This window comes from Triticum urartu, chromosome 3 (genome assembly GCF_003073215.2).
Source record: "Triticum urartu cultivar G1812 chromosome 3, Tu2.1, whole genome shotgun sequence".
Taxonomy (NCBI): domain Eukaryota; kingdom Viridiplantae; phylum Streptophyta; class Magnoliopsida; order Poales; family Poaceae; genus Triticum; species Triticum urartu.
The window spans coordinates 555,397,850-555,424,277 of record NC_053024.1 but is presented as its reverse complement, the minus strand read 5'-3'; the positions used below and the strand labels follow the sequence as shown (position 1 = coordinate 555,424,277).

Genomic DNA, 26,428 nt, shown 5'->3' with positions numbered 1-26,428 from the left:
CCGCCGCCCCCGGCGATTCCTAAAAAAAAAAAAAACATGTGAAGCTAGTGTTGGATACATTATAGGAGATAACATGGGAAGATTTATCAGAGCTCCCTGCCTGTGCTAGTGTTGAGGAGGCTGAAGCTTGTGCATGGCCATTGAGCTGAAGACTGCTCTTGATATGGGTAATGAAAAGATCATAGCTGAATCTGATCGTTCTGCTGTTATGTCAAACATTATGGCTCCTGTGATTCCTTTAGCAGCATGGAGAGAGCATTACATGGTGATTAGGGAGAATATTGTTATCCTGAAGATAGGTAGAGATGGCAACATGTTTGCTCATGAATTAGCCAAGCAAACCCCCAGATCAGTGGTAAGGGGGGCAGTCTATCTGGGTCAACTACCACTGGATTTGGCACTGCTGGTGCTATATGATTGTAATGACCCAAATGATGTTTTATACAATTGCAATCTTTCCCTAAAGAAATGCTGGGTGATCAACTCACCACTCACAGGATCCGAACCGAGTGTTTAGTACATACAATTAACATGCCTCACGAAAAGAATCCCGCAAGCAATGAACATCCATCTTATTCTAAGTATAGTCAACAATTGCACATTTTGTACTATCCTGGCAGCAGCCTCCTATTTACAGATAGGATTCTCACACAATAGCCAATCCCATCGTAAAATAGAATCGCGTATTAGTACAACCTCAATCTCTCAATATACCAAGGATGGTGGGTCTATCATCACTACACCAAGCCTCGTGAGTATAGCAGTGTCAGCACAAAACTTAACCAGACAAGCCAACACCAATACTCATGCTTGCATCGCTGGCGTTTCCGGATGAAACGGGTGGTAAAGACGGAAATCTTCCATGTTTCGGGTACTGCCATCAGGTGTTGTCGGGCTGACCTGTTCCATTTCCGAAATGAAGTAGCTCTCTTTCTCTTAGCTTCTTGCTAAGTTCTTCGTCCGACGGTAGTTTCCAGCCACCCTTCATGGCAGCAGACCACCACGCCTTGAGCTCATCCTAGAAAATACAATAAAATTCTGTCATCTACATAGATTGCTCGTGCTGACTGACAGGACCAAAACCATTGAAGCGAGATTACATATCTCCCTTTGCAATCACATGGACAAGACAACAGCCCACTAAGCATTTCTATTAATCTGTTCACTACCGTGAACTGACTACAAACTGATTTTATAAAGCTTGACTTGATATTTTTAATGAGGTTATTATGCTGTGCAGTGACGGCCATACAACTTAAACTTCGGTCAGCAAGAGAAATCAAAACATGACATTGTTCTACTTCACAACATTGATAAGATTACTGCCTTTTATACATTACCTCATGGAAGCCATGGTTGGATACAAAGCGAGAATCTACTTGGCAAGTTGAATTCCTGATCATTACAGAGAGGCGATTTCTATCCAGTGCTCCTGTAAGAGAAGTTCATATTACATTGTTACTTCACGCCCTTTTTTAGGTTCATTAAAGAAATTGAAGAAAAAAAGAATCAATCTACAACCTGAGCATTTTATGTAACCAATCACCAAGTTAGACATTATTTTTCGAATATCAGGGAGGAGAAACAAAGTAGACATAATTGTCATTTACCATTTATCCGAGCGACATGGTATCCTGTGCCACCCAATGCTTCCTCCCATTTACCGAAACGTAGACGCAAGAAAAAGCCATCCAAAGTAGTGTGCATTATTGGTGACGCCAACCATCTGTCAAGGATCACCAATGTAAATAAAGAAACAAACATCAACTCTTCAGTTCCCAGTATCTTCCTCAATTTAAGCACAACTTCACAATCAACAATACTGAGAGATATCCTTCTGTACATCAATATGATGAACGGGCACTCTAGAACCCACTGATAGAGTATACGAACTAGTATCAAATTAGAGTCAACATAGTAAACTTTAAGCAGAAAATATATGAATAATATTAAGAGATGTATGGTAATAGTACTTTAGCATACACAAAGTAGGCACAGTTGGTCGTACAGGACATATATAGCATAGGATGTTTGTACAAGGAACCATTTAATATGTGCTCCTTACCTAAAATGAGTTCTCCCAGTAATTTCTATGGTAAAGTAAAATCTATGAACTTCCATGTTCCAGAAATAAAAACGAGCACCAAACCCACAGAAAGCTATAAGCTATATAATTGTCCAATGGAATCTCCATTAACATGTGCCCTTTTTTTTCATACCCGCAAAAAAAAACATGTGCCCTTTTCTTATGTAGAGAAAACACTATGGCATCCCTGAATGCAATCATGCACCATAGATAGAAGGCAGAAAGAGAAAATGTTGAAAGGAATTCAAAGGTGATCGCGAAAATCCAGTAGGGTACCTTATGATGTCTGATCGAGACAAACGAAGCCTCTGCAAGGCTCCAAAAACAACACTTGATTGATCAATGTCACTTGTAATAATATTATAAGGTACAATTTGCTTGTTATGTGGCAGACTCTCCATGGAATTTGAACCCACTTCCTTTATTTGTACTCCTCTTCTATCAACATATTCAGCAGATGTGTTTGCTTCTAAATTATCATGAGGAGCTACAGCCTTTCCAGTCATGCTCCCTCCACATTGCTGGTGTTCACCTCTTGCCAACATGTTTCCTCTTAATTCCTCATCACTGAGAGGATATAATTGTTCCTTTCCTTTGTCACCAGACCACAAAACTAGCCTTCCACCACCACTCGAAGATTTTTGAGTTCCTTGTCCTGTCTCTAGTCCATCATGGCTGCTGTAATTAATAAAAAAAGGACTCTTTCTGTGATTATGGTCTTTAGTTATTCCACTGGAGATAGCCAACCTAATTGCAGAGGTCTTCGCATGTCTAAGCGCATCCAATCTCTTTGCAAGAATGGAAGCCATTGTTTCAGACTGCTTATGTTCCTCTGGAGGAATCACCGGGCATTTGCTACTTGTTGTCTCATTGTCACTTCCTGTGCTAGTGAAGTATTGTGAACTGTTGAATTCCTTCTCCACATTAACATTCTGTTGAGATGAAGGATACAGCTTATCACCTGCACCCTTTGGATTGACAGCACAAAAATCACTATATACATTGCATGGAGTTGCATCCGTCAATTTCATTGATGTTTTTGGTAAAAGCCGACTTACCCACAAGCTTTCTGTGATTCCACCTTTATTTCCCATTGCAGCATTCAAAGGGCTCGCATGGCACTCATTTTGTTTTTCTTCAAGAGTTTTAGAACATGACTTACTGGAGTTAGGCATCTTCAAGTTTCTTCCGGCTCTCAAAGGGAAAACTCCACTTTGATCTCTAAAATTCCATTTACCACCAGGTGACTCCATTTGAAGGTTGTCAGCAGCTAAAGTCTCAACAGCCACATCAAGAGTTTCTCTGCCTGTGCTAATTTCCTTGTCAAGCATAGAATTGCTACCATTCAAAGTCAGTGATAGCCTGTCGGCTTCACGCTCGGTGTGATTGATTTCTGATTGATGAGGGGTATCTCTTGAAGTTATCATAACGTTATGACTATAAAGAGATTGAAAAGGAGAATTGAAGCCAACAGACTGCAGACGATTGCTACTGTTATTTTCTAGTGGCAGAGAATGTCCTGCAAGTTCATGTCCAGTAGTCTCTGACAACTTCTGATTGGTAGTTTTATCAAACACAGTTGATCCATTAGTCAGAGAAGACATCCAGTTAAAGAAAGAGCTGCCATTTCTGTTCAACAATCCTGAGCAATAACTTTCATTGTATTCCCTTCTATATCTTTTATTCCGAGAAGACATCTCCGCTGTTGAGTATTGAGCATACTCTCTCTTTGGAGCTTTCATCCTAGGACAACTCTCCATACTCTCATTGCTATCATCACCCTCTTTTGTGTTGCTGACATAATTGCTCTGGTCGTGCATTACCTTTTCTTTGCCCTTCTCAAGCCTTGCAGGATTAACATCTGGTGTTGACTCATATCTTGCAACAGAATTAACACCGGATGCCGAATCACATTTTGAAACAGGGTTAACACCGGAGGCTGACTGACATTTGACAAGAATAGGCCCATCCTTATGGTGCTCCTGCATAACCTGGTCTTGGTGATCACCATTACAGTTTTCCTGCATAACCCGATCTTCCTGATTACCATTACAGTTGTCCTGCATAACCAGATCTTGGTGCTTATCGCTTTGGTTATCTAGAAAACCTGCCAACTTGCCTGGGACCTTTTTTGTATTACTGAAACTCCCAAAGGATGAAGGTGACTGTGCATTCACTGCATTGTTTGGCAAAACATAGTCCCTCTGACTAATTGCTTTTACTAATCGAGCTTGCCAGGTATTATCTGCCCAAGATCTCTCATTATGGACAGCGGTTGCACAGTAGACCTGTTTTTCCGAAATACTTTGCAGGCTGCCTTTTTTTGAAGCCAGACCTGTAAAATGTCGTGCTAAAATTTTAACTTTAAGAACAAAAGATATAAGTGTGTTTTAAATTAGTTGTACTAAAAATGATATATTACTGTGCGAAGCATCGTTGGAGCATCTTGTGGGGCAAATATCCGCTTCCTCTTTATTCAACTTATCTGCACAGCAGCTGTCAGACAATTCTTCCCCCTCACTCATCTCACTGATCCCTCCAGAGCATTCTACAAGAATTTAATCATTAAATAAGGTAAGATAATCACCCGTCCTGAGAACAGGATGATAAATATGGAAAATTCTTTGGGTTTGTTTTTCATTTGGATTATGACAATTCATAAGTGCCGACTACCCGGCTATTAGAGACATGGTAGACGAAATAAAGTGCGAAAATCTAAGAACATATGATTAGTAACAAATCTCGCTAACAAATTAGGGAATAATTATGTTTGAAAGATTTGAATAAATAAATAAATTCTGCCGGTTATGTTTGTACAGTTTGGACTCTTCTGGCAAGCTAAGCAGTTGTTGCTAAATGCAGATCTCTAAGCCAAAGCCAAGCGTCAACGTGTCTAAACCACTCGAACTCACCAAATTAGATTGGTGTATTTTAAACTTACTTGAATCTTGTTCCTGTGGTCTTATAGAAGTAGATTGTTGCGCATCAAGGTTTCGTGTTCTATTTGGACTAGCCGCGGATACTCTCACTGAACTGTCACTTCGAGTTCGAGGTTGCGACGGCATTTCTCCTGCATCCCTTAGGGTGGCATCTACGTTATCACCACTCTTGCCGCCACTCTGCTGAGGCGAAGATATCACTATGTTCAAAGTATCCGCATTCCAGCGAAGAGAGGCTTTTCTTGTGCTTAGGCTGGAGGCTGCGATTTTAATGCTGAGACCATCATCCGGAGACCACACCAGCTCAGACAGAGGGCTCATGCCAGATATTTCGATTGCATTTACACCTGCACCTGAATGTCCACCAGATGCCTTTCAGCAGACTATAAGGTAAGAGGATGTTTGAAAGAAGTAGAACAACTCTAGATGCAGAAACAAACTATGCTATAGCTCATGAACTAGAAACAAACTTACAGCTGCAAAAGAATCTATCTTCCTGTTGTTCTCTTTTTTTTTTCCAAAATAATAAATAGATTTCGTCCCAAATATTTTTTTTTTTTTGCAAATATTCCCTCCCATATTTGCCTGTTCGCCTTGGGTATTGGCTAGGAAGCCAAATGAATGGATCATGACGCAAGGCAACACAACTACTTACCCAATTTAGATGAAAAAGTACAAACCAACACCGACTTGTGTGATGCTACTAATGTCGTTCTTACTAGAAAACCAAAAGGCTTAACGCCGGAAGCAGAATAAAAATATAAACAACATAGACAGCATCGGCCGAGAAAAGCGAGCATATAAATAAATAAACAAAACAAGTAAGTACAGGAGAGTGATCGCTGATGCAACAGCCGACCTCTGGGAGCGGCGAGGCAGTACCATCTCGTGTCACAGCATTGCTCCCCACGGCCACGGTCGGCCCTCGGAAAAGAGCGCGCCACCACCACGTACGCAGGAGTAGGAGGGGGTGGAAGAGGAGGAGGGATTTATCGGCGGGCGGCGGCGGCGAATGGAGGCCAGGGCACCTATCTATCCGGTCAGCGGCGCCGGCGGCTATGGCGTCCTAGCTAGCCTGGCTCTGGTTGGAGAATTTGGGAGCGGTCTAGGAGGGCAGCATCGCCATCGCCGCGGTGGGGAGTGCGGGTGGAGATGCTTTGTTTGTGCTGTCCGCGCCGCATGCGGCGGTGGAGCGCCGGAACGCGAGGCGGAGGCCGCGCCACGTAGAGGGCGCCTGCGACACACGACTCCCTGGGCTTCCTCCATCGGTCCCCCCCACCCGCGTTACGTCTGCGGGCTTATTACGGGAAAGGAGGAATCGCGGGGACGAAGGCGATGGTGGCGATCCGACGGCTGCGCGCCGTCCAGCCGGCGGATGTGGCGTGTGCCGGGGTCGGAGCTGTCCGCGTCGTGGTAGGGCAGCATCGCCTGTAGGTGACGGGGATGGCGATAAGCGGGAGATAACACGGGGTTGTTGAATGAACTACGGAGGGAGTACTTATTACGGACTCGCGAGGATAGGATAAGGGGAATCTCAATGAGTGTAAAAAGAGGGTGGGATCGGGAATCGCCGTGCGCGTGGAAAGAGAGTGGGATCTCAGAATCTTCCCCACCCAGAATTTTCGGTCCGTGTGTCCAGAGCTGCTTTGTTATGATGACGATGATTCGTTGGAACGAAAAAGTAAACAGGGAGAGATGCTGGTATGTTTGTGTGTGTCCTTTTTATTCGAAAAATTATGAAGCCTTATAAGAATGTACAGTAGGAAAAATAACATACTCCTCTGTTTCAAAATAAATGGCATGTCCGCTACACTTATTTTGAAACGTAGTAGTATAATTGCCTAAAAAAACGTAGTAGTAGAAAACTGCAATGTCATGTACACAAGGACTATGTAGTACTTTGATTTATTTGATTGCACAGAAAATACTAAATATTCCATGAGTCCCTTTTGAAATACTAGCAAAACGGCCGGTGTGTTGCAATGAAAAAATAAATAAATCATAATCCTCAATAGCCATGACCACATTTTGTTGCATCATCGAGATACGCTGTCACTCTCATTTTCGTGAAATCATGAACAATTTTTGAAAATCATGAACATTTTTTTAAACTCATGAACATTTTCTAAAATCATGAAAAAATTGGAATTCATGAATATTTTGTACTATTTGAAAACATTTTTTTAGAATTGTGAACATTTTTTAAACATTTTCTTGAATAGGTGAACATTTTTTTTGGAAACTGATGGAACAAATTTTGAAATTCACGAATATTTTTTGAAGCATGATCATTTTTTGAATCTGCAAACATTTTATGAATCAATAAACTATTTTGTAAGTCACGAACAGTTTTAAAAAATTTAGGATATTTTTCAATTCATGAACATTTTTTAATTGGAAAAATTATTTTCAATTTCAGTAACATTTTTTAATACACAAACTTTTTAAAAAAATCATGAACTTTTTTTATTTATCAAACATTTGTTTTCAAAATTACGAACAATTTTTGAATATGCGAACATTTTTTAAAATAGCGAAAATTTTATCAATCCACAAAAAATTATGAACTATTAAACATTTTGTTTCGAAATTCACATTTTTTTAAAATTTTCGGAACTTTTTTTAAGTCACACATTATTTAAAGTAGAAAAAAGAAGATAGAAAAGGAAAACAAATAATAAAAAATGAAATTTAAAAACAGGCCGCCCCGACATGGGTCGGCCCAAATAGGCGCAATGTGTCTTTTCTCAGCGTGCAGAGCGCAATATAGATGGTTCCTACTGCATGGGCCGGCCCAGCCGGGAATTCCCTTGTGTGAAACGTTTTTTATCACTTATATGTAGCATCAGTGGGCAATATTTTACAACTTTGAGGGCAATTTGGTTGACGTACCGCCAAAAGTTATAGCCCCTTTATTGTTAGGTATATATATAGGAAAACAAAACATACTAGTATTCCAAAACACGCCATCAGGCTAGGCCCCACGACGACGAGTCCGGGTGGGCGAAGCCCCTACATGCCCATACTAGGCAGGTGACGACCTCAGGCAATTGCATCCCAAACCTGAAACGTCGGGCCAGAGTGCAATTGGGTAGGCACAATAGTACGAAGAGAGCGCTGAAACTAATGGCCCACACACAGACGCTTTTTAGTGCATGATTGAGTGGTATGCCATTGTCCTTGCCTGTATGAGGCTCCCCTGGAATGACGTTGGGAAGTCAAAACCGGCCGACTCGACCAGAGCATCTACAAGAGTCATTGTTAGGTGTGCACTCGACACTCGCCCGGACAGATCCTAGCAAATGGGAACCAACCAAGCTGATTAGGCAATCCAGAGGAAGAGCGCGATCATAGAGCATGTGCAAGCCACACTCGCACATAACACACTCTTGGCCTCCAAAGAGTGGTCAAGTGTTCCGAAAAAAACCCTGGCCGGTCAGGCTCCACAGCGAGGAGAAGCCGGGTAGGCGAGGCCCGTGTCCATCGAACCTTCGCGAGGTACGTCGGGTGACTTGATGGCCTGCAAGACACACAAGGTAGCGTAGCACCTTCGTGCAAGTATCCTAAATAGCAATCGTCCCAACGAAGAGCGGAGGAGAGTATTTATAAGTAACGTTTTCGTCACACACAAGTTGTCGCGGGTCTTATGTGAAGTAACTACTTGTGATTTTTGTAGGAGTTCTTAATGTCCCAAGAGGCAAATGAACCAGAACAATGAATATGATAAGTTTGTGGCAGCGAGAATAATAGAAGCTTGGAAGTAAAGAACATAAATAAAACTCAAAGTGAGGGAGTCCTGGATTAGGGGGTCTCCGGACAGTCGGACTATATCCTTTAGCCGGACTGTTGGACTATGAAGATACAAGATTGAAGACTTCGTCCCGTGTCCGGATGGGATTTTCCTTGGCGTGGAAGGCAAGCTTGGCAATACGGATATATAAACCGGAGGGTTTAGTCCGTAGGACAATAGACAATCATACCATAGGCTAGCTTCTAGGGTTTAGCCTCTACGATCTCGTGGTAGATCAACTCTTGTAATACTCATATCATCAAGAACAATCAAGCAGGACGTAGGGTATTACCTCCATCAAGAGGGCCCAAACCTGGGTAAACATCGTGTCCCCTGCCTCCTGTTACCATCCGCCTTAGACGCACAGTTCGGGACCCCCTACCCGAGATCCGCCGGTTTTGACACCGACATTGGTGCTTTCATTGAGAGTTCCACTGTGCCATCACCATAAGGCTCGATGGCCCCTTCGATCAACCGTAACGATGCGGTCCAAGGTGAGGTTTTCCTCCCCGGACAGATCTTCGTATTCGGCGGCTTCGCACTGCGGGCCAATTCGTTTGGCCATCTGGAGCAGATCGAGAGCTACGCCCCTGGCCATCAGTTCAGGTTCGGAAACATAAACTACACTGCCGACATCCACGGAGACTTGATCTTCGACGGATTCGAGCCCATGTCAGGTGCGCCACATGATCACGACGAGCATGATTTAGCTCTGCGTCGGATAGTGTTCGGGAGATCACACCTACAACTACTCCGGCCTTCAATCTGGAGCAAACTGCGCCATCCGAGGACGGAGGGATAGACCCCGCCACAGAGGCCGCACTCTCAGTGGCGATGGAGCCGGATACTGACTTCACCCCTTACGAGAGCCGTGTCGCCGAACCACCGGATTCGTCTCCGGCTACGGACTCCGAGCCGCCTGCATCCGTGTCTATCGAATCCGACTGGGCGTCGATCATGGAGTTCACCTCCGCGGATATCTTTCACCACTCGCCTTTCGGCGATTTACTAAATTCATTAAGGTCTCTCTCCTTGTCAGGAGAACCTTGGCCGAACTATGTCCGGCTAGAATGGGATGCAGACAACGAAGAAATTCGTTTCCCACCCACCACCCACTTAATAGCCACTGTCGACGATTTAACCGACATGCTCGACTTCGACTCCGAAGACATCGACGGTACGGACGACGATGCGGGAGACGAATAGGAACCACCGCCCACAGGGCGCTGGACTGCCACCTCATCATATGATATATACATGGTGGACACCCCCAAAGAAGGCAATGGCGACGAGACAGCGGAGGATGACCCCTCCAAGAAGCAACCCAAGCGCCGACGTTAGCAGCGCCGCTCTAAGTCCCGCCACAGCAAAAGTAGTGATATCGGCACAAGAGACAACAACACTCTGGATAGTGCCGAAGATAACCATAATCCCCTCCAGCATGATGTAGAGCGGGAGGGTGAACAAGCTAGCCCTCTAGAGCAGGAAGCAGGCGAAAAATCGGAGGAGGACAAGTACATGCCTCTCTCCGAAGATGAGGTGAGCCTCGGCGACGAAGAATTTATCATGCCTGAGGATCCTGTCGAGCAGGAGCACTTCAAGCGCCGACTTATGGCCACAGCAAATAGCCTGAAGAAAAAGCAACAACAGCTTCAAGCTGATCAAGACTTGCTAGCAGATAGATGGACCGAAGTCCTTGCGGCCGAGGAATATGAACTCGAGCGTGTTGGGAAACGTAGCAGAAATTCAAAATTTTCTACGCATCACCAAGATCAATCTATGGAGTAATCTAGCAACGAGGGAAGGAGAGTGCATCTACATACCCTTGTATATCGCAAAGAGGAAGCGTTCAAGTGAATGGGGTTGATGGAGTCGTACTCGTCATGATCCAAATCACCGATGATCCTAGTGCCGAACGGACGGCACCTCCGCGTTCAACACACGTACAGCCCGGTGACGTCTCCTACGCCTTGATCCAGCAAGGGGAGAAGGAGAGGTTGGGGAAGACTCCATCCAGCAGCAGCACGACGACGTGGTGGTGGTGGAGGAGCGCGGGACTCCAGCAGGGCTTCGCCAAGCACTACGAGAGACGAGGAGGGAGAGGGGTAGGGCTGCGCCAACAGGGAGATTGAATCGCGTGTTGGGCTGCCCCTTTGCCTCCACTATATATAGGGGGAGAGGGAGGGTTGCGCCCCCACCTAGGGTTCCCACCCCAAGGGGTGTGGCAGCCCTAGATCCCATCTAGGGTGGCGGCCACAAGGGGGAGAGGGGGAGGCGCACCTAGGGTGGGCCTTAGGGCCCATCTGCCCTAGGGTTTGCCCTCTTCCCCTCTTGGAGGCTCCTTGGGCCTTGGTGGGAGGCGCCCCAGCCCACCTAGGGGCTGGTCCCTTCCCATTATTGGCCCATGTAGGCCTCCGGGGCTGGTGGCCCCACCTGGTGGACCCCCGGACCCCTCCGGTGGTCCCGATACACTACCGGTGATGCCCGGAACAATTCCGGTGGCCAAAACCATACTTCCTATATATCAATCTTTACCTCCGGACCATTCCGGAACTCCTCATGACGTCCGGGATCTCATCCGGGACTCCGAACAACATTCAGTAACCGCATACATACTTTCCCTATAACCCTAGCGTCATCGAACCTTAAGTGTGTAGACCCTACGGGTTCGGGAGTCATGCAGACATGGCCGAGACAACTCTCCGGTCAATAACCAACAGCGGGATCTGGATACCCATGTTGGCTCCCACATGTTCCACGATGATCTCATCGGATGAACCACGATGTCAAGGACTTAATCAACCCCGGATACAATTCCCTTTGTCTAGCGGTACGATACTTGCCCGAGATTCGATCGTCGGTATCCCGATACCTTGTTCAATCTCGTTACTGGCAAATCTCTTTACTCGTTCCGTAACACATCATCCCGTGATCAACTCCTTGGTCACATTGTGCACATTATGATGATGTCCTACCGAGTGGGCCTAGAGATACCTCTCCGTTTACACGGAGTGACAAATCCCAGTCTCGATTCGTGCCAACCCAACAGACACTTTCGGAGATACCTGTAGTGAACCTTTATAGCCACCCAGTTACGTTGTGACGTTTGGTACACCCAAAGCATTCCTACGGTATCCGGGAGTTGCACAATCTCATGGTCTAAGGAAATGATACTTGACATTAGAAAAGCTTTAGCATACGAACTACACGATCTTTGTGCTAGGCTTAGGATTGGGTCTTGTCCATCACATCATTCTCCTAATGATGTGATCCCGTTATCAACGACATCCAATGTCCATGGTCAGGAAACCGTAACCATCTATTGATCAACGAGCTAGTCAACTAGAGGCTTACTAGGGACATGGTGTTGTCTATGTATCCACACATGTATCTGAGTTTCCTATCAATACAATTCTAGCATGGATAATAAACGATTATCATGAACAAGGAAATATAATAATAACCAATTTATTATTGCCTCTAGGGCATATTTCCAACAGTCTCCCACTTGCACTAGAGTCAATAATCTAGTTCACATCACCATGTGATTAACACTCACAGGTCACATCGCCATGTGACCAACATCCAAGAGTCTACTAGACTCAATGATCTAGTTCACATCACTATGTGATAAGCACTCAAAGAGTTCTGGGTTTGATCATGTTATGCTTGTGAGAGAGGTTGTAGTCAATGGTTCTTGCCATATTCAGATCCCTGTGTATTTCGCAAAACTTTATATCGTAGATGCTGCTGCCACGTTCCACTTGGAGCTATTCCAAATTGTTGCTCCATTATACGTATCCGGTATCTCTACTCAGAGCTATCCGGATAGGTGTTAAGCTTGCATCGACGTAACTCTTTACGTCGAACTCTTTATCACCTCCATAACCGAGAAACATTTCCTTATTCCTCTAAGGATAATTTTGACCGCTATCTGGTGATCTACTCCTAGATCACCTTTGTACCCTCCTGCCAGACATGTGGCAAGGCACACATCAGGTGCGGTACTTCAGCATGGCATACCGTATAGAGCGTATGACAAAAGCATAGGGGACGACCTTCGTCCTTTCTCTTTCTTATGCCGTGGTCAAGCTTTGAGTCTTACTCAACTTCACACCTTACAACTCAGGTAAGAACCCCTTCTTTGACTGATCTATTTTGAACTCCTTCAAAAACATGTCAAGGTGTGCGTTCTTTGAAAGTATCATCAGGCGTCTTGATCTATCTCTATAGATCTTGATGCCCAATATGTAAGCAGTTTTATCTAGGTCTTCCTTTGAAAATCACTCTTCAAACAACCGTTTATGCTTTCCAGAAATTCTACATTATTTCGGATCAACAATATGTCATCCACATATACTTATCAGAAATGTTGTAGTGCTCCCACTCACTTTCTTGTAAATACAAGTTTCTAACAAACATTGTATAAACCTAAAAGCTTTGGTCACTCCATCAAAACATATATTCCGATTCCGAGATGCTTGCTCTAGTCCATAGAAGGATTGCTGGAGCCAGCATACCTTTTAGCATCCTTGGGATCGACAAAACTTTGATTGTATCACATACAACTTTTCTTATGAAAACTGGTAAGAAAACTTGTTTTGACATCCATCTGCAAGATTTCATAAACGAAAAATACAGCTAATGCTATCATGATTCCGACGGACTTAAGCATCGCTACGGGTGAGAAATTCTCATCGTAGTCAACTCCTTGAACTTGTGAAAAGACTCTTTCCCACAAGTCGAGCTTCATAGATGGTAACATTACCGCCCATGTACGTCTTCTTCTTAAAGATCCATTTATCTCAATGGCTTGCCGATCATCGGGCAAGTCCACCAAAGTCCATACTTTATTCTGATATATGGATCCTATCTCGGATTTCATGGCTTCTAACCATTTGTAGGAATACGGGCCCACCATCGCTTCTCCATAGCTCGTAGGTTCATTGTTGTCTAACAACATGATATCTAAGACAGGATTACCGTACCACTTAGGAGTAGTACATATCCTTGTCGACCTACGAGGTTCGATAGCAACTTGATCCGAAGCTTCATGATCACTATCATTAACTTCCTATTCAACAGATGTAGGCGCCACAGAAAACATCTTTCTGTGTTGCATCACTCTCTGGTTGAAGTAAAGGTTCGACAACCTCATCAAGTTCTATCTTCCTCCCACTCAATTCTTTTGAGAGAAACTCCTTCTCGAGAAAGGACCCGTTCTTAGCGACAAACAATTTGCCCTCGGATCTGAGATAGAAGGTATACCCTACTGTCACCTTTGGGTATCCTATGAAGATGTGTTTGTCCGCTTTGGGTTCGAGCTTCTCCGGCTGAAGCCTTAAGCATCGCAGCCCCAAACATTAAGAAACGACAACTTTGGTTTATTGCCAAACCAATGTTCATACGACGCCGTCTCAACGGACTTAGATGGTGTCCTATCTAAAGTGAATGCAGCTGTCTCTAACGCATAACCTCAAAATGAAAATGGTAGATTGATAAGAGACATCATAGATCGCACCATATCTCATAAGGTTCGATTACGACGACCGGACACACCATAACCCAGTGGTGTTCCAGGTGGCTTCAACTGTGAAACAATTCCACAATGTCTTAAGTGTTTGCCAAACTCATAACTCAGATATTCTCATTGATCAGATCATAGGAATTTGATCTTCTTGTTATGATGATTCTTAACTTCACTCTGAAATCGCTTGAACTTTTCAAACGTTTCAGACTTGTGCTTCATTAAGTAAATATACCTATATCTACTCAAATCGTCAGTGAAGATGAGAAAATAGCGATATCCACCGCACGCTTCAATTCTCATTGGATCACATGCATCAGCATGTATGATTTCCAACAAGTCACTTGCCCGTTTCATTGTACCTGAAAGCAGGGTCTTAGTCATCCTGCCCATGAGTCATGGCTTGCATGTGTCAAGCGATTCAAAATCAAGTGAATCCAAACATCCATCGACATGGAGTTTCTTCATGCATCTTACGCCAATATGACCTAAGCGGCAGTGCCACGAGAAAGTGGTACTATCATTATTAACTCTACATCTTTTGGCGTGAACATGTGTATTACCACGACCGAGATTCAACGAACCATTCACATAGGGTGCATGACCATGAAAGGTATCATTCATGTAAACGGAATAACCATTATTCTCTAACTTAAATGAATGATCGTATTGCAATGAACATGATCTAATCATATTCATGCTCAACGTAGACACCTGATAACATTTATCTAGGTTCAATACTAATCCCGAAGGCAGATGGAGCGTGCGATGGTGATCTCATCAACTTTGGAAACACTTCCAACACACATCGTCACCTCGCCCTTAGCCAGTCTCCGTTTAGTCCGTAGCTTTTGCTTCAAGTCACCAGTAATAGCAACTGAACCGGTATCCAATACCCAGGTGCTACCAGGAGTACTAGCGAGGTACACATTAATAACACGTATATACTTTGTTGAAGTTTCCAGCCTTCTTATCTACCATGCATTTGGGGTAATTCCGCTACAAGTGACCGTTCCCCTTACAATAGAAGCACTTAGTCTCGAGTTTGGGTTCAACCTTGGGTTCCTTCACTGGAGCGGCAACTGGTTTGCCATCCATGAAGTTTCCCTTCTAGCCCTTGCCCTTCTTGAAACCAGTGGTCTTGTTAAACCATCAACACTTGATGCTCCTTCTTTGATTTCTACCTTTTGCGGTCTTAAGCACCGCGAACAGCTCCGGGATCAACTCCATCCCTCGCATGTCATAGTTCATCACGAAGATCTAGTAGCTTAGTGATAGTGGCTAGAGAACTCTGTCAATCACTATCTTATCTGGAAGTTTAACTCCCACTTGATTTAAGTGATTGTAGCACCCAGACATTCTGAGCACATGCTCACTAGCTGAGCTATTCTCCTCCATCTTGTTGGCAAAAGAACTTGTCAGAGGTCTCACACCTCTCAACACGGGCATGAGCCTGAAATCCCAATTTCAGCTCTTGGAACATCTCATATGTTCTATGGCGTTCAAAACGTCATTGGAATCCCGATTCTAAGCCGTAAAGTATGGTGCACTAAACTATCAAGTAGTCATCAGGATGTGTCTGTCAGGTGTTCACAACATCCACAGATGACGTTGTAGGGGTTTGCACATCGAGCGGTGCATCAAAGACGTAAGCCTTCTGTGTAGTAGTGAGGACACTCCTTGGACTACGGACCTAGTCCGCATCATTGCTTACAATATCTTTCAACTTAATCTTTCTCTAGGAACGTATTGAAACAGGGAGCTACAACGTGAGCTATTTATCTACAACATATTTGCAAAGACAATTTAGACTATGTTCATGATAATTGAGTTCATCTAATCAAATTATTTAATGAACTCCCACTCAGATAGACATCCCTCTAGTCATCTAAGTGAAACATGATCCGAGTCAACTAGGCCGTGTCCGATCATCACGTGAGACGGACTAGTCAACATCGGTGAACATCTTCATGTTGATCGTATCTTCTATACGACTCATGCTCGACCTTTCAGTCTTCCGCGTTCCGAGGCCATGTCTGTACATGCTAGGCTCGTCAAGTTAACTTAAGTGTATTGCGTGTGTAAATCTGGCTTACACCTGTTGTATTCGAACGTTAGAATCTATCACACCCGATCATCACGTGGTGCTTCGAAACAACGAACCTTCGCAACGGTGCACAGTTAGGGGGAACACTTTCTTGAAATTATTACGAGGGATCATCTTATTTAAGCTACCGTCGTTCTAAGCAAATAAGATGTAAAACATGATAAACATCACATGCAATCAAATAGTGACATGATATGGCCAATATCATTTTGCTCCTTTTGATCTCCATCTTCGGGGCTCCATGATCATCGTTGTCACTGGCATGACACCATGATCTCCATCATCGTGTCTTCTTGAAGTTGTCTCATCATCTATTACTTCTACTACTATGGCTAACGCTTTAGCAATAAAGTAAAGTAATTACATGACGTTTATGTTGACACGCAGGTCATAAATAAATTAAGACAACTCCTATGGCTCCTACCGGTTGTCATACTCATCGACATGCAAGTCGTGATTCCTATTACAAGAACATGATCAATCTCATACATCACATATATCATTCATCACATCCTTTTGGCCAATCACATCACAAGGCATATGCTGCAAAAACAAGTTAGACGCCCTCTAATTGTTGTTGCAAGTTTTTACGTGGCTGCTATAGGTTTCTAGCAAGAACGTTTCTTACCTACGCGAAAACCACAACGTGATATGCCAATTTCTATTTACCCTTCATAAGGACCCTTTTCATCGAATCCGATCCAACTAAAGTGGGAGAGACAGACACCCGCTAGCCACCTTATGCAACTAGTGCATGTCAGTCGGTGGAACCAGTCTCACGTAAGAGTACGTGTAAGGTCGGTCCGGGCCGCTTCATCCCACGATGCCGCCGAATCAAGATAAGACTAGTAACGGCAAGTAAATTGACAAAATCGACGCCCACAACTGCTTTGTGTTCTACTCGTGCATAGAAACTACGCATAGACCTAGCTCATGATGCCACTGTTGGGGAACGTAGCAGAAATTCAAAATTTTCTACGCATCACCAAGATCAATCTATGGAGTAATCTAGCAACGAGGGAAGGAGAGTGCATCTACATACCCTTGTAGATCGCAAAGAGGAAGCGTTCAAGTGAACGGGGTTGATGGAGTCGTACTCGTCGTGATCCAAATCACCGATGATCCTAGTGCCGAATGGACGGCACCTCCGCGTTCAACACATGTACAGCCCAGTGACGTCTCCTACGCCTTGATCCAGCAAGGGGAGAAGGAGAGGTTGGGGAAGACTCCATCCAGCAGCAGCACGACGACGTGGTGGTGGTGGAGGAGCGCGGGACTCTAGCAGGGCTTCGCCAAGCACTACGAGAGACGAGGAGGGAGAGGGGTAGGGCTGCGCCAACAGGGAGATTGAATCGCGTGTTGGGATGCCCCTTTGCCTCCACTATATATAGGGGGAGAGGGAGGGCTGTGCCCCCACCTAGGGTTCCCACCCCAAGGGGTGCGGCAGCCCTAGATCCCATCTAGGGTGGCGGCCACAAGGGGGAGAGGGGGAGGCGCACCTAGGGTGGGCCTTAGGGCCCATCTGCCCTAGGGTTTGCCCTCTTCCCCTCTTGGAGGCGCCTTGGGCCTTGGTGGGAGGCACCCCAGCCCACCTAGGGGCTGGTCCCTTCCCATTATTGGCCCATGTAGGCCTCCGGGGCTGGTGGCCCCACCTGGTGGACCCCCGGACCCCTCCGGTGGTCCCGATACACTACCGGTGATGCCCGGAACAATTCCGATGGCCAAAACCATACTTCCTATATATCAATCTTTACCTCCGGACCATTCCGAAACTCCTCGTGATGTCCGGGATCTCATCCGGGACTCCGAACAACATTCGGTAACCGCATACATACTTTCCCTATAACCCTAGCGTCATCGAACCTTAAGTGTGTAGACCCTACGGGTTCGGGAGTCATGCAGACATGGCCGAGACAACTCTCCGGTCAATAACCAACAGCGGGATCTGGATACCCATGTTGGCTCCCACATGTTCCATGATGATCTCATCGGATGAACCACGATGTTAAGGACTTAATCAATCCCGTATACAATTCCCTTTGTCTAGCGGTACGATACTTGCCCGAGATTCGATCGTCGGTATCCCGATACCTTGTTCAATCTCGTTACTGGCAAATCTCTTTACTCGTTCCATAACACATCATCCCGTGATCAACTCCTTGGTCACATTGTGCACATTATGATGATGTCCTACCGAGTGGGCCCAGAGATACCTCTCCGTTTACACGGAGTGACAAATCGCAGTCTCGATTCGTGCCAACCCAACAGACACTTTCGGAGATACCTATAGTGAACCTTTATAGCCACCCAGTTATGTTGTGACGTTTGGTACACCCAAAGCATTCCTACGGTATCCGGGAGTTGCACAATCTCATGGTCTAAGGAAATGATACTTGACATTAGAAAAGCTTTAGCATACGAACTACACGATCTTTGTGCTAGGCTTAGGATTGGGTCTTGTCCATCACATCATTCTCCTAATGATGTGATCCCGTTATCAACGACATCCAATGTCCATGGTCAGGAAACCGTAACCATCTATTGATCAACGAGCTAGTCAACTAGAGGCTTACTAGGGACATGGTGTTGTCTATGTATCCACACTTGTATCTGAGTTTCCTATCAATACAATTCTAGCATGGATAATAAACGATTATCATGAACAAGGAAATATAATAATAACCAATTTATTATTGCCTCTAGGGCATATTTCCAACAGAGCGCCCCTCCAAGAATTACCCAAAGCGCAGGTTGCTACCTCACCTCGAGGAGGAAGCATTGAAACCTCCATCACCAGTGTACAATGCGGCTGACCGGCGACCGCGTGGCCGAGCCAGAGAGGCGTTTCAGCCTGAAGTTCAGCCTGCACCCCGCCGCCACTCAATCAAAAATACCAAGGCCCGGGGCAACACCCGGGACCTGCGAGACGTATTGGACAGCAGGGCAAAACATGCAAGGTCAATATACGGGTCAAGGGGGCGCGCGCCAACGCAGGACGATGACCGTCGCGCCGGATACACTAAAAGTAAATCCGACCGGGCCGAATACAGCAGACAAGACTCATATGAACTGCGTCAGGATATAGCCCGGCACAGAGGCGCCGCACACCCCCTAGGCTTCACTGATGAAGTTATGGATCACGAATTCTCGGGGGGTTTTAAATCTGTAAATATCGAATCGTATGATGGTACAACAGATCCCGTTGTATGGATTGAGGATTTCCTCCTTCACATCCACATGGCTCGCGGTGATGATCTACATGCCATCAAGTACCTCCCACTAAAACTCAAAGGACCAGCTTGGCATTGGCTGAATAGCTTGCCAACAGACTCCGTCGGCAGTTGGGAGGATTTGGAAGACACATTCCTCGACAACTTCCAGGGCACTTATGTGCGACCACCGGATGCTGATGACTTGAGCCATATAACTCACCAGCCAGGGGAATCGGCCAGACAATTCTGGACACGGTTCCTAACTTTAAGAAACCAAATTGTCGACTGTCCGGATGCAGAGGCCTTAGCGGCATTCAAGCATAACATCCGTGGCGAGTGGCTTGCCCGGCACCTCGGCCAGGAGAAGCCGAAGTCTATGGCTGCCCTCATGACGCTCATGACCCGCTTTTGCGCGGGTGAGGATAGCTGGCTGGCTCGCAGCAACAACACATCAAGGAATCCGGGTACTCCGGATACCAAAGATGCCAACGGCAGACCACGTCGTAACAGACAAAAGCGCCACAACAACGATGATAACACCGATGATACGGTAGTCAATGCCGGATTCAGAGGCTCTAGATCCGGTCAGTGGAAAAAGCCATTCAAAAGAAGTACTCCGCGCCCGTCCAGTTTGGATCGCATACTGGTTCGCTCGTGTCAAATCCACGACACCCCCGATAAGCCAGCCAATCACACCAACAGAGAATGCTGGGTGTTCAAGCAGGCCGGCAAGTTAAACGCCGAAAACAAGGACAAGGGGCTGCATAGTGATGACGAGGAGGAGCCCCGGCCGCCGAACACGGGAGTATAGAACAGGTTCCCCCCCAAGTGAAGATGGTGAACATGATATACGCAACCCACATTCCCAAGAGGGAACAGAAGCGTGCACTAAGGGACATCTATGCGATGGAGCCCTTCGCCCCAAAGTTCAACCCATGGTCCGCTTGTCCGATCACCTTTGATCGCAGGGACCACCCCACCAGTATCCGTCATGGCGGATCTGCCGCACTGGTCCTAGAGCCCATCATCGACGGATTCCACCTCACTCGAGTCTTTATGGACGGTGGCAGCAGCCTGAACCTGCTCTATCAGGATACAGTGCGCAAAATGGGTATAGATCCCTCAAGGATCAAACCTACCAAAACCACCTTTAAGGGTGTCATCCCAGGTGTAGAGGCCCATTGCACGGGCTCAATCACACTGGAAGTGGTCTTCGGATCTCCGGACAACATCCGAAGCGAGGAGTTAATCTTCGATATCGTCCCGTTCCGCAGCGGCTATCACGCATTGCTCGGGCGAACCGCATTTGCAAAATTCAATGCGGTACCGCATTACGCATACCTCAAGCTCAAGATGCCAGGACCTAGGGGGGGTCATAACAGTCAATGAAAACACAGAACGCTCGCTCCGCACGGAAGAGCACACTGCGGCCCTCGCAGCAGAAGCACAAAGTAGCCTTTTAAGGCAAACCACCAATTCGGCGATATAGCCCCCGGACACCGTCAAACGAGTCCGGAGTAAACCGCAACAGGATCGCCTGGCACGTTCAGAGCTCGCCTAGCAATTCGGCCCCCCGTCTCAGTCCCAGCCAAGCGACAAAATCCGTGCCGCGCGTACATAATTATGCACTGAAAATACCATGGGTATAGGCGGGGGCACGATCAGGGCACATCCCGCAATGCGGCTTAACCGCCCTAGGGGCTGATACGTCTCCAACGTATCTATAATTTTTGATTGCTCCATGCTATATTATCTACTATTTTGGACATTATTGGGCTTTATTATCCACTTTTATATTATTTTTGGGACTAACCTATTAACCGGAGGCCCAGCCCAAAATTGCTGTTTTTTGCCTGTTTTAGGGTTTCAAAGAAAAGGAATATCAAACGGAGTCCAAACGGAATGAAACCTTCGGGAACATGATTTTCTCATCGAATACAACTCAGGAGACTTGGACCCTACGCCAAGGCACGTAACAGGAGGCCACGAGGTAGGGGGGCGCGCCCTACCCTACCAGGCGCGCCCCCACCCTCGTGGGCCCCCTGTTGCTCCACCGACGTACTTCTTCCTCCCACATATACCCACGTACCCCCAAACGATCAGATACGGAGCCAAAACCCTAATTCCACCTCCGCAACTTTCTGTATCCACGAGATCCCATCTTGGGGCCTGTTCCGGAGCTCCGCCGGAGGGGGCATCGATCACGGAGGGCTTCTACATCAACACCATAGCCTCTCCGATGAAGTGTGAGTAGTTTACCTCAGACCTACGGGTCCATAGTTATTAGCTAGATGGCTTCTTCTCTCTTTTTGGATGTCAATACAATGTTCTACCCCTCTCTTATGGAGATCTATTCGATGTAATCTTCTTTTTGCGGTGTGTTTGTTGAGACCGATGAATTGTGGGTTTATGATCAAGTCTATGTATGAATAATATTTGAATCTTCTCTGAATTCTTTTATGTATGATTGGTTATCTTTGCAAGTCTCTTCGAATTATCAGTTTGGATTGGCCTACTAGATTGATCTTTCTTGCAATGGGAGAAGTGCTTAGCTTTGGGTTCAATCTTGCGGTGTCCTTTCCCGGTGACAGTAAGGGAAGCAAGGCACATATTGTATTGTTGCCATTGAGGATAACAAGATGGGGTTTTCTTCATATTGCATGAGTCTATCCCTCTACATCATGTCATCTTGCTTAAGGCGTTACTCTGTTTTTACTTAATACTCTAGATGCATGCTGGATAGCGGTCGATGAGTGGACTAATAGTAGTAGATGTAGGCATGAGTCGGTCTACTTGTCTCGAACGTGATGCCTATATACATGATCATACCTAGATATTCTCATAACTATGCTCAATTCTGTCAATTGCTCAACAGTAATTTGTTCGCCCACCGTAGAATACTTATGCTCTCGAGAGAAGCCACTAGTGAAACCTATGGCCCCCGGGTCTATCTTTATCATATCAATCTCCTACTACTTAGTTATTTGCTTTGCTATTTACTTTGCCTTTATTTTACTTTGCATCTTTATCATAAAAATACCAAAAATATTATCTTATCATATCTATCAGATCTCACTCTCGTAAGTGGCCCTATAGGGATTGACAACCCCTATTTGCGTTGGTTGCGAGGATTTATTTGTCTTGTGCAGGTGCGAGGGACTCGCGCGTAGCCTCCTACTGTATTGATACCTTGGTTCTCAAAAACTGAGGGAAATACTTACGCTACTTTGCTGCATCATCCCTTCCTCTTCGGGGAAAACCAAAACAATGCTAAAAGAGGTAGCAGGGGCTGTATACCTTTATCATTTTTTCTCTTTCAGGACCTAACTCCTTGGAAGCCCTTTCCGGCAGTACAATTGTCAGACACATTACGGGAAGGAACATCCAAGGAGGCAAGAAGCTAAGATGTACACGGAAACCCACAGGTGGTCTCTAATAATAATCGATATACCCGCTTTCTACTATTCGTACGCAACTTGCCCTTGGATAGGACATGTCAAATAGTCCTATTTTCTGTTTATTGCACTACTTGTATCAGTACGCTTCGACGTATTATTTAAAATAACAATGCATAGCATTAGTCTATTATTGCATTATTCATCCTTTTTTCTTATATGTTCATTTACGACAACTTGCACCCGTACATTATGGTACGGTCAGTACGCCAGGGGCTTCCGTTTACCCCATAATATGGTGTGAGAAGTCCGAACACTTTCGACAGTGCGGCACCCCGAACTTATAGCATTATATGCATCAGCTCTGAATCATGTCTTGGGTCAATAGTTGGTTTGCCTGGCTCCCATGCTTTGGTACCTTACGTTCCGCTATATCGGCTAAGGTAGCGCTGGGAGAACTACTGCGATTGTGTCCTGGTTCTTCCGGACGAGCACCTCAGTAGAGAAAGCCGAAAACTGACTGTCATGATAGGGCGGGAGCTGGTCGCTGTTCGAGAGGTCTCAAGTCCTTAAAAGACTTTTTCCGCTTCGGGCGAGGAGTCGGCCTTGCCCGACATAGGCGTGTATAGCACCCCTAATTCGGCCTTCCGAATACTAGGGGCTTCGCCAAAATTTAAAATTGTAGACTTCTATGGCTAAGTGAGAGTGATAAAGCCTTATAGTCCGATTGCCTGGTTCGTTGTGCTGAACACCTCCCTCGAAGGACCCAAAATTGGGACAAAGAGTGCTCAGGTTTATCCCGAACACCCAGTACTAATTACATGGGGGCAGAAGCCGACGACTGGCCAACTCTCAGATTTTATAAATGGCCGCACAGAAGGTAATATTTTAAATTAAAAAAGCGTTTCATAGCGCAAATGAACTTGTTTCACATTACAGGATCACATGAGCATGTTCATTCAAAAATTACATCTCTGGCACATTCATCCGCCACAAGGCGGGAACCCTTCAGGGCACTTTCATAATACATTTCTGGGCAGCGATGCTCCTTGCCCTCCAGCGGCCCCTCCTTCACTAGCTTCACGGCGTCCAGCTTCGCCCAGTGCACCTTCGCCCGGGAAAAAGCCCGACGCGCACCCTTGATGCAGATGGACTGCTTTATGACTTCAAGCCATGGGCAGGCATCCACAAGCCGCCTCACCAGACCGGAGTAGCTGCCGGGCAGGGGCTCGCCAGGCCATATCCGGACTATAAGACCCTTCATGGCCTATTTGGCCGCCTTGTGAAGCTCGACCAATTGCTTCAGCTGGTCTCTCAAGGGCATTGGGTGTTTGGTCCCAGTATACTGAGACCAGAACAACTTTTCTGTAGAGCTCCCCTCCTCAGCTCGGTAAAACTCCACGGCATCCAGCACACTGTGGGGAAGATCTGCGAACGCTCTTGGAGAGCTCCGAACTCGGGTAAGTAAAAGGAAAGTTTCCTTCACATGCTTGCTTTGCATAATGAATGCCTTACCCGCTGCTATCTTCTTCACCGCATCCATCTCCTGGAGGGCCTTGTGGGCTTCAGCCTTGGCGCTTCGTGCGCTTTCGAGCGCCTTCGCAAGCTCGGACTCTCGCATCTTAGAGTTAAGCTCCAAGGACTCATGTTTTTTGGCGAGAGCCTCGAGCTCTTGCTGCACCTCGCCTACCCGGGCTTGAAAGTGCAACTATCCCTAGGTGGTTTTGGTAATTCATAACAACATATAGCTCATTGAGCTAATGCTATTCCAAGATGATTATTTCAGGAAAGCTCAATGATTGGCATGGCATGGATGTGAAATTGGAACCCTCAAAATGCTAAGGAAAAAGGATTGGCTCAAGCTCAAAAGCTCAAGACTCTTCATTTTATATTTTAGTGATCCAAGATCACATTGAGTCTTTAGGAAAAGCCAATACTATCAAGGAGGGATGAGGTGTTGCATAATGAGCCTCTTGCTTCATGTGCTTAGTGATATGCTCCAAAAACCCTCAACTACTTTCTCATATCCACATATGACCTAAACCCTAAGCCAAACTCGGTCCTACCGATTCTTCCTATCCGGCGCCACCGAGTTTCACTTGTCATTAGCCACTGCCAAACCCTAGCAATTCGGTTCTACCGATAGGGATCTCGGTCTCACCGAGATGGGATTGCAAACTCTCTGTTTCCCTTTCGTAACTTTTCGGTCTCACCGAAAGAGCGAATCGGTCCCACCGAGATTGCAATGTAAATTCAGTGTTTCCCCTTTGTAACTTTTCGGTCTCACCGAAAGAGCAAATCGGTCCCACCGAGTTTGCCTGACCAACTCTCTGGTTAGCTAATTACCAAATTCGGTCTCACCGAGTTTGTGTAATCGAGTCTCACCGAGATTACGTTATGCCCAAACCCTAACCATATCGGTCCTACCGAGTTGCATGTCAGTCCCACCGAAAATCTCTAACGGTCACTAGGTTTACATTTTCGGTCCGACCGAGTTTTTGATTCGGTCCCACCGAGATTGGAAAACTGTGTAAACGGTTGGATTTTGTGTGGAGGCTATATATACCCCTCCACCTCCTCTTCATTCGAGGAGAGAGCCATCAGAACACATACACAATTCCAACTCATATTTCTGAGAGAGAACCACCTACTCATGTGTTGAGACCAAGATATTCCATTCCTACCATATGAATCTTGATCTCTAGCCTTCCCAAGTTGCTTTCCACTCAAATCTTCTTTCCACCAAATCCAAATCCTATGAGAGAGAGTTGAGTGTTGGGGAGACTATCATTTGAAGCACAAGAGCAAGGAGTTCATTACCTACACACCATTTGTTACTTCTTGGAGAGTGGTGTCTCCTAGATTGGCTAGGTGTCACTTGGGAGCCTCCGACAAGATTGTGGAGTTGAACCAAGGAGTTTGTAAGGGCAAGGAGATCGCCTACTTCGTGAAGATCTACCGCTAGTGAGGCAAGTCCTGTGTGGGCGATGGCCATGGTGGGATAGACAAGGTTGCTTCTTCGTGGACCCTTTATGGGTGGTTGCTTCTTCGTGGACCCTGCATGGGTGGAGCCCTCCGTGGACTTGCGCAACCGTTACCCCTTTGTGGGTGGAGCCCTGTGTGGACTCTCGCAACCGTTACCCTTTGTGGGTTGAAGTCTCCATCAACGTGGATGTAGGATAGCACCACCTATCCGAACCACGGGAAAAACATTCGTGTCTCCAATTGCGTTTGAATTCTCCAAACCCTTCCCTTTACATTCTTGCAAGTTGCATGCTTTACTTTCCGCTGCCAATATACTCTTTGCATGCTTGCTTGAATTGTGTGATGATTGCTTGACTTGTCCTACAATAGCTAAAATCTGCCAAGAAC

At 45.8% G+C, this 26,428-nt stretch overlaps 1 protein-coding gene across 7 annotated transcripts; it reads right to left on the bottom strand.

Moving 5' to 3' along the window:
- Positions 1 to 553: 553 nt before the first annotated feature.
- On the bottom strand, positions 554 to 6,290 carry LOC125544964. 7 transcript variants are annotated; one of them, XM_048708774.1, is made up of 8 exons: positions 5,908 to 6,285; positions 5,028 to 5,397; positions 4,509 to 4,634; positions 3,145 to 4,421; positions 2,363 to 3,054; positions 1,611 to 1,726; positions 1,341 to 1,432; positions 554 to 1,018 (listed from the first exon to the last, which is right to left on the bottom strand). In XM_048708774.1, the coding sequence occupies exons 1-8, from the start codon at positions 5,908 to 5,910 to the stop codon at positions 881 to 883; spliced, it is 2,814 nt and encodes a 937-aa protein (XP_048564731.1). In that variant the 5' UTR covers positions 5,911 to 6,285; the 3' UTR covers positions 554 to 880. The 7 variants fall into 7 exon arrangements, with proteins under 7 accessions (XP_048564731.1, XP_048564727.1, XP_048564729.1 ...); XM_048708770.1 differs by having other exon boundaries at positions 2,363 to 4,421; XM_048708772.1 differs by having other exon boundaries at positions 2,363 to 4,421; positions 5,028 to 5,378; positions 5,885 to 6,284.
- Positions 6,291 to 26,428: the final 20,138 nt, after the last annotated feature.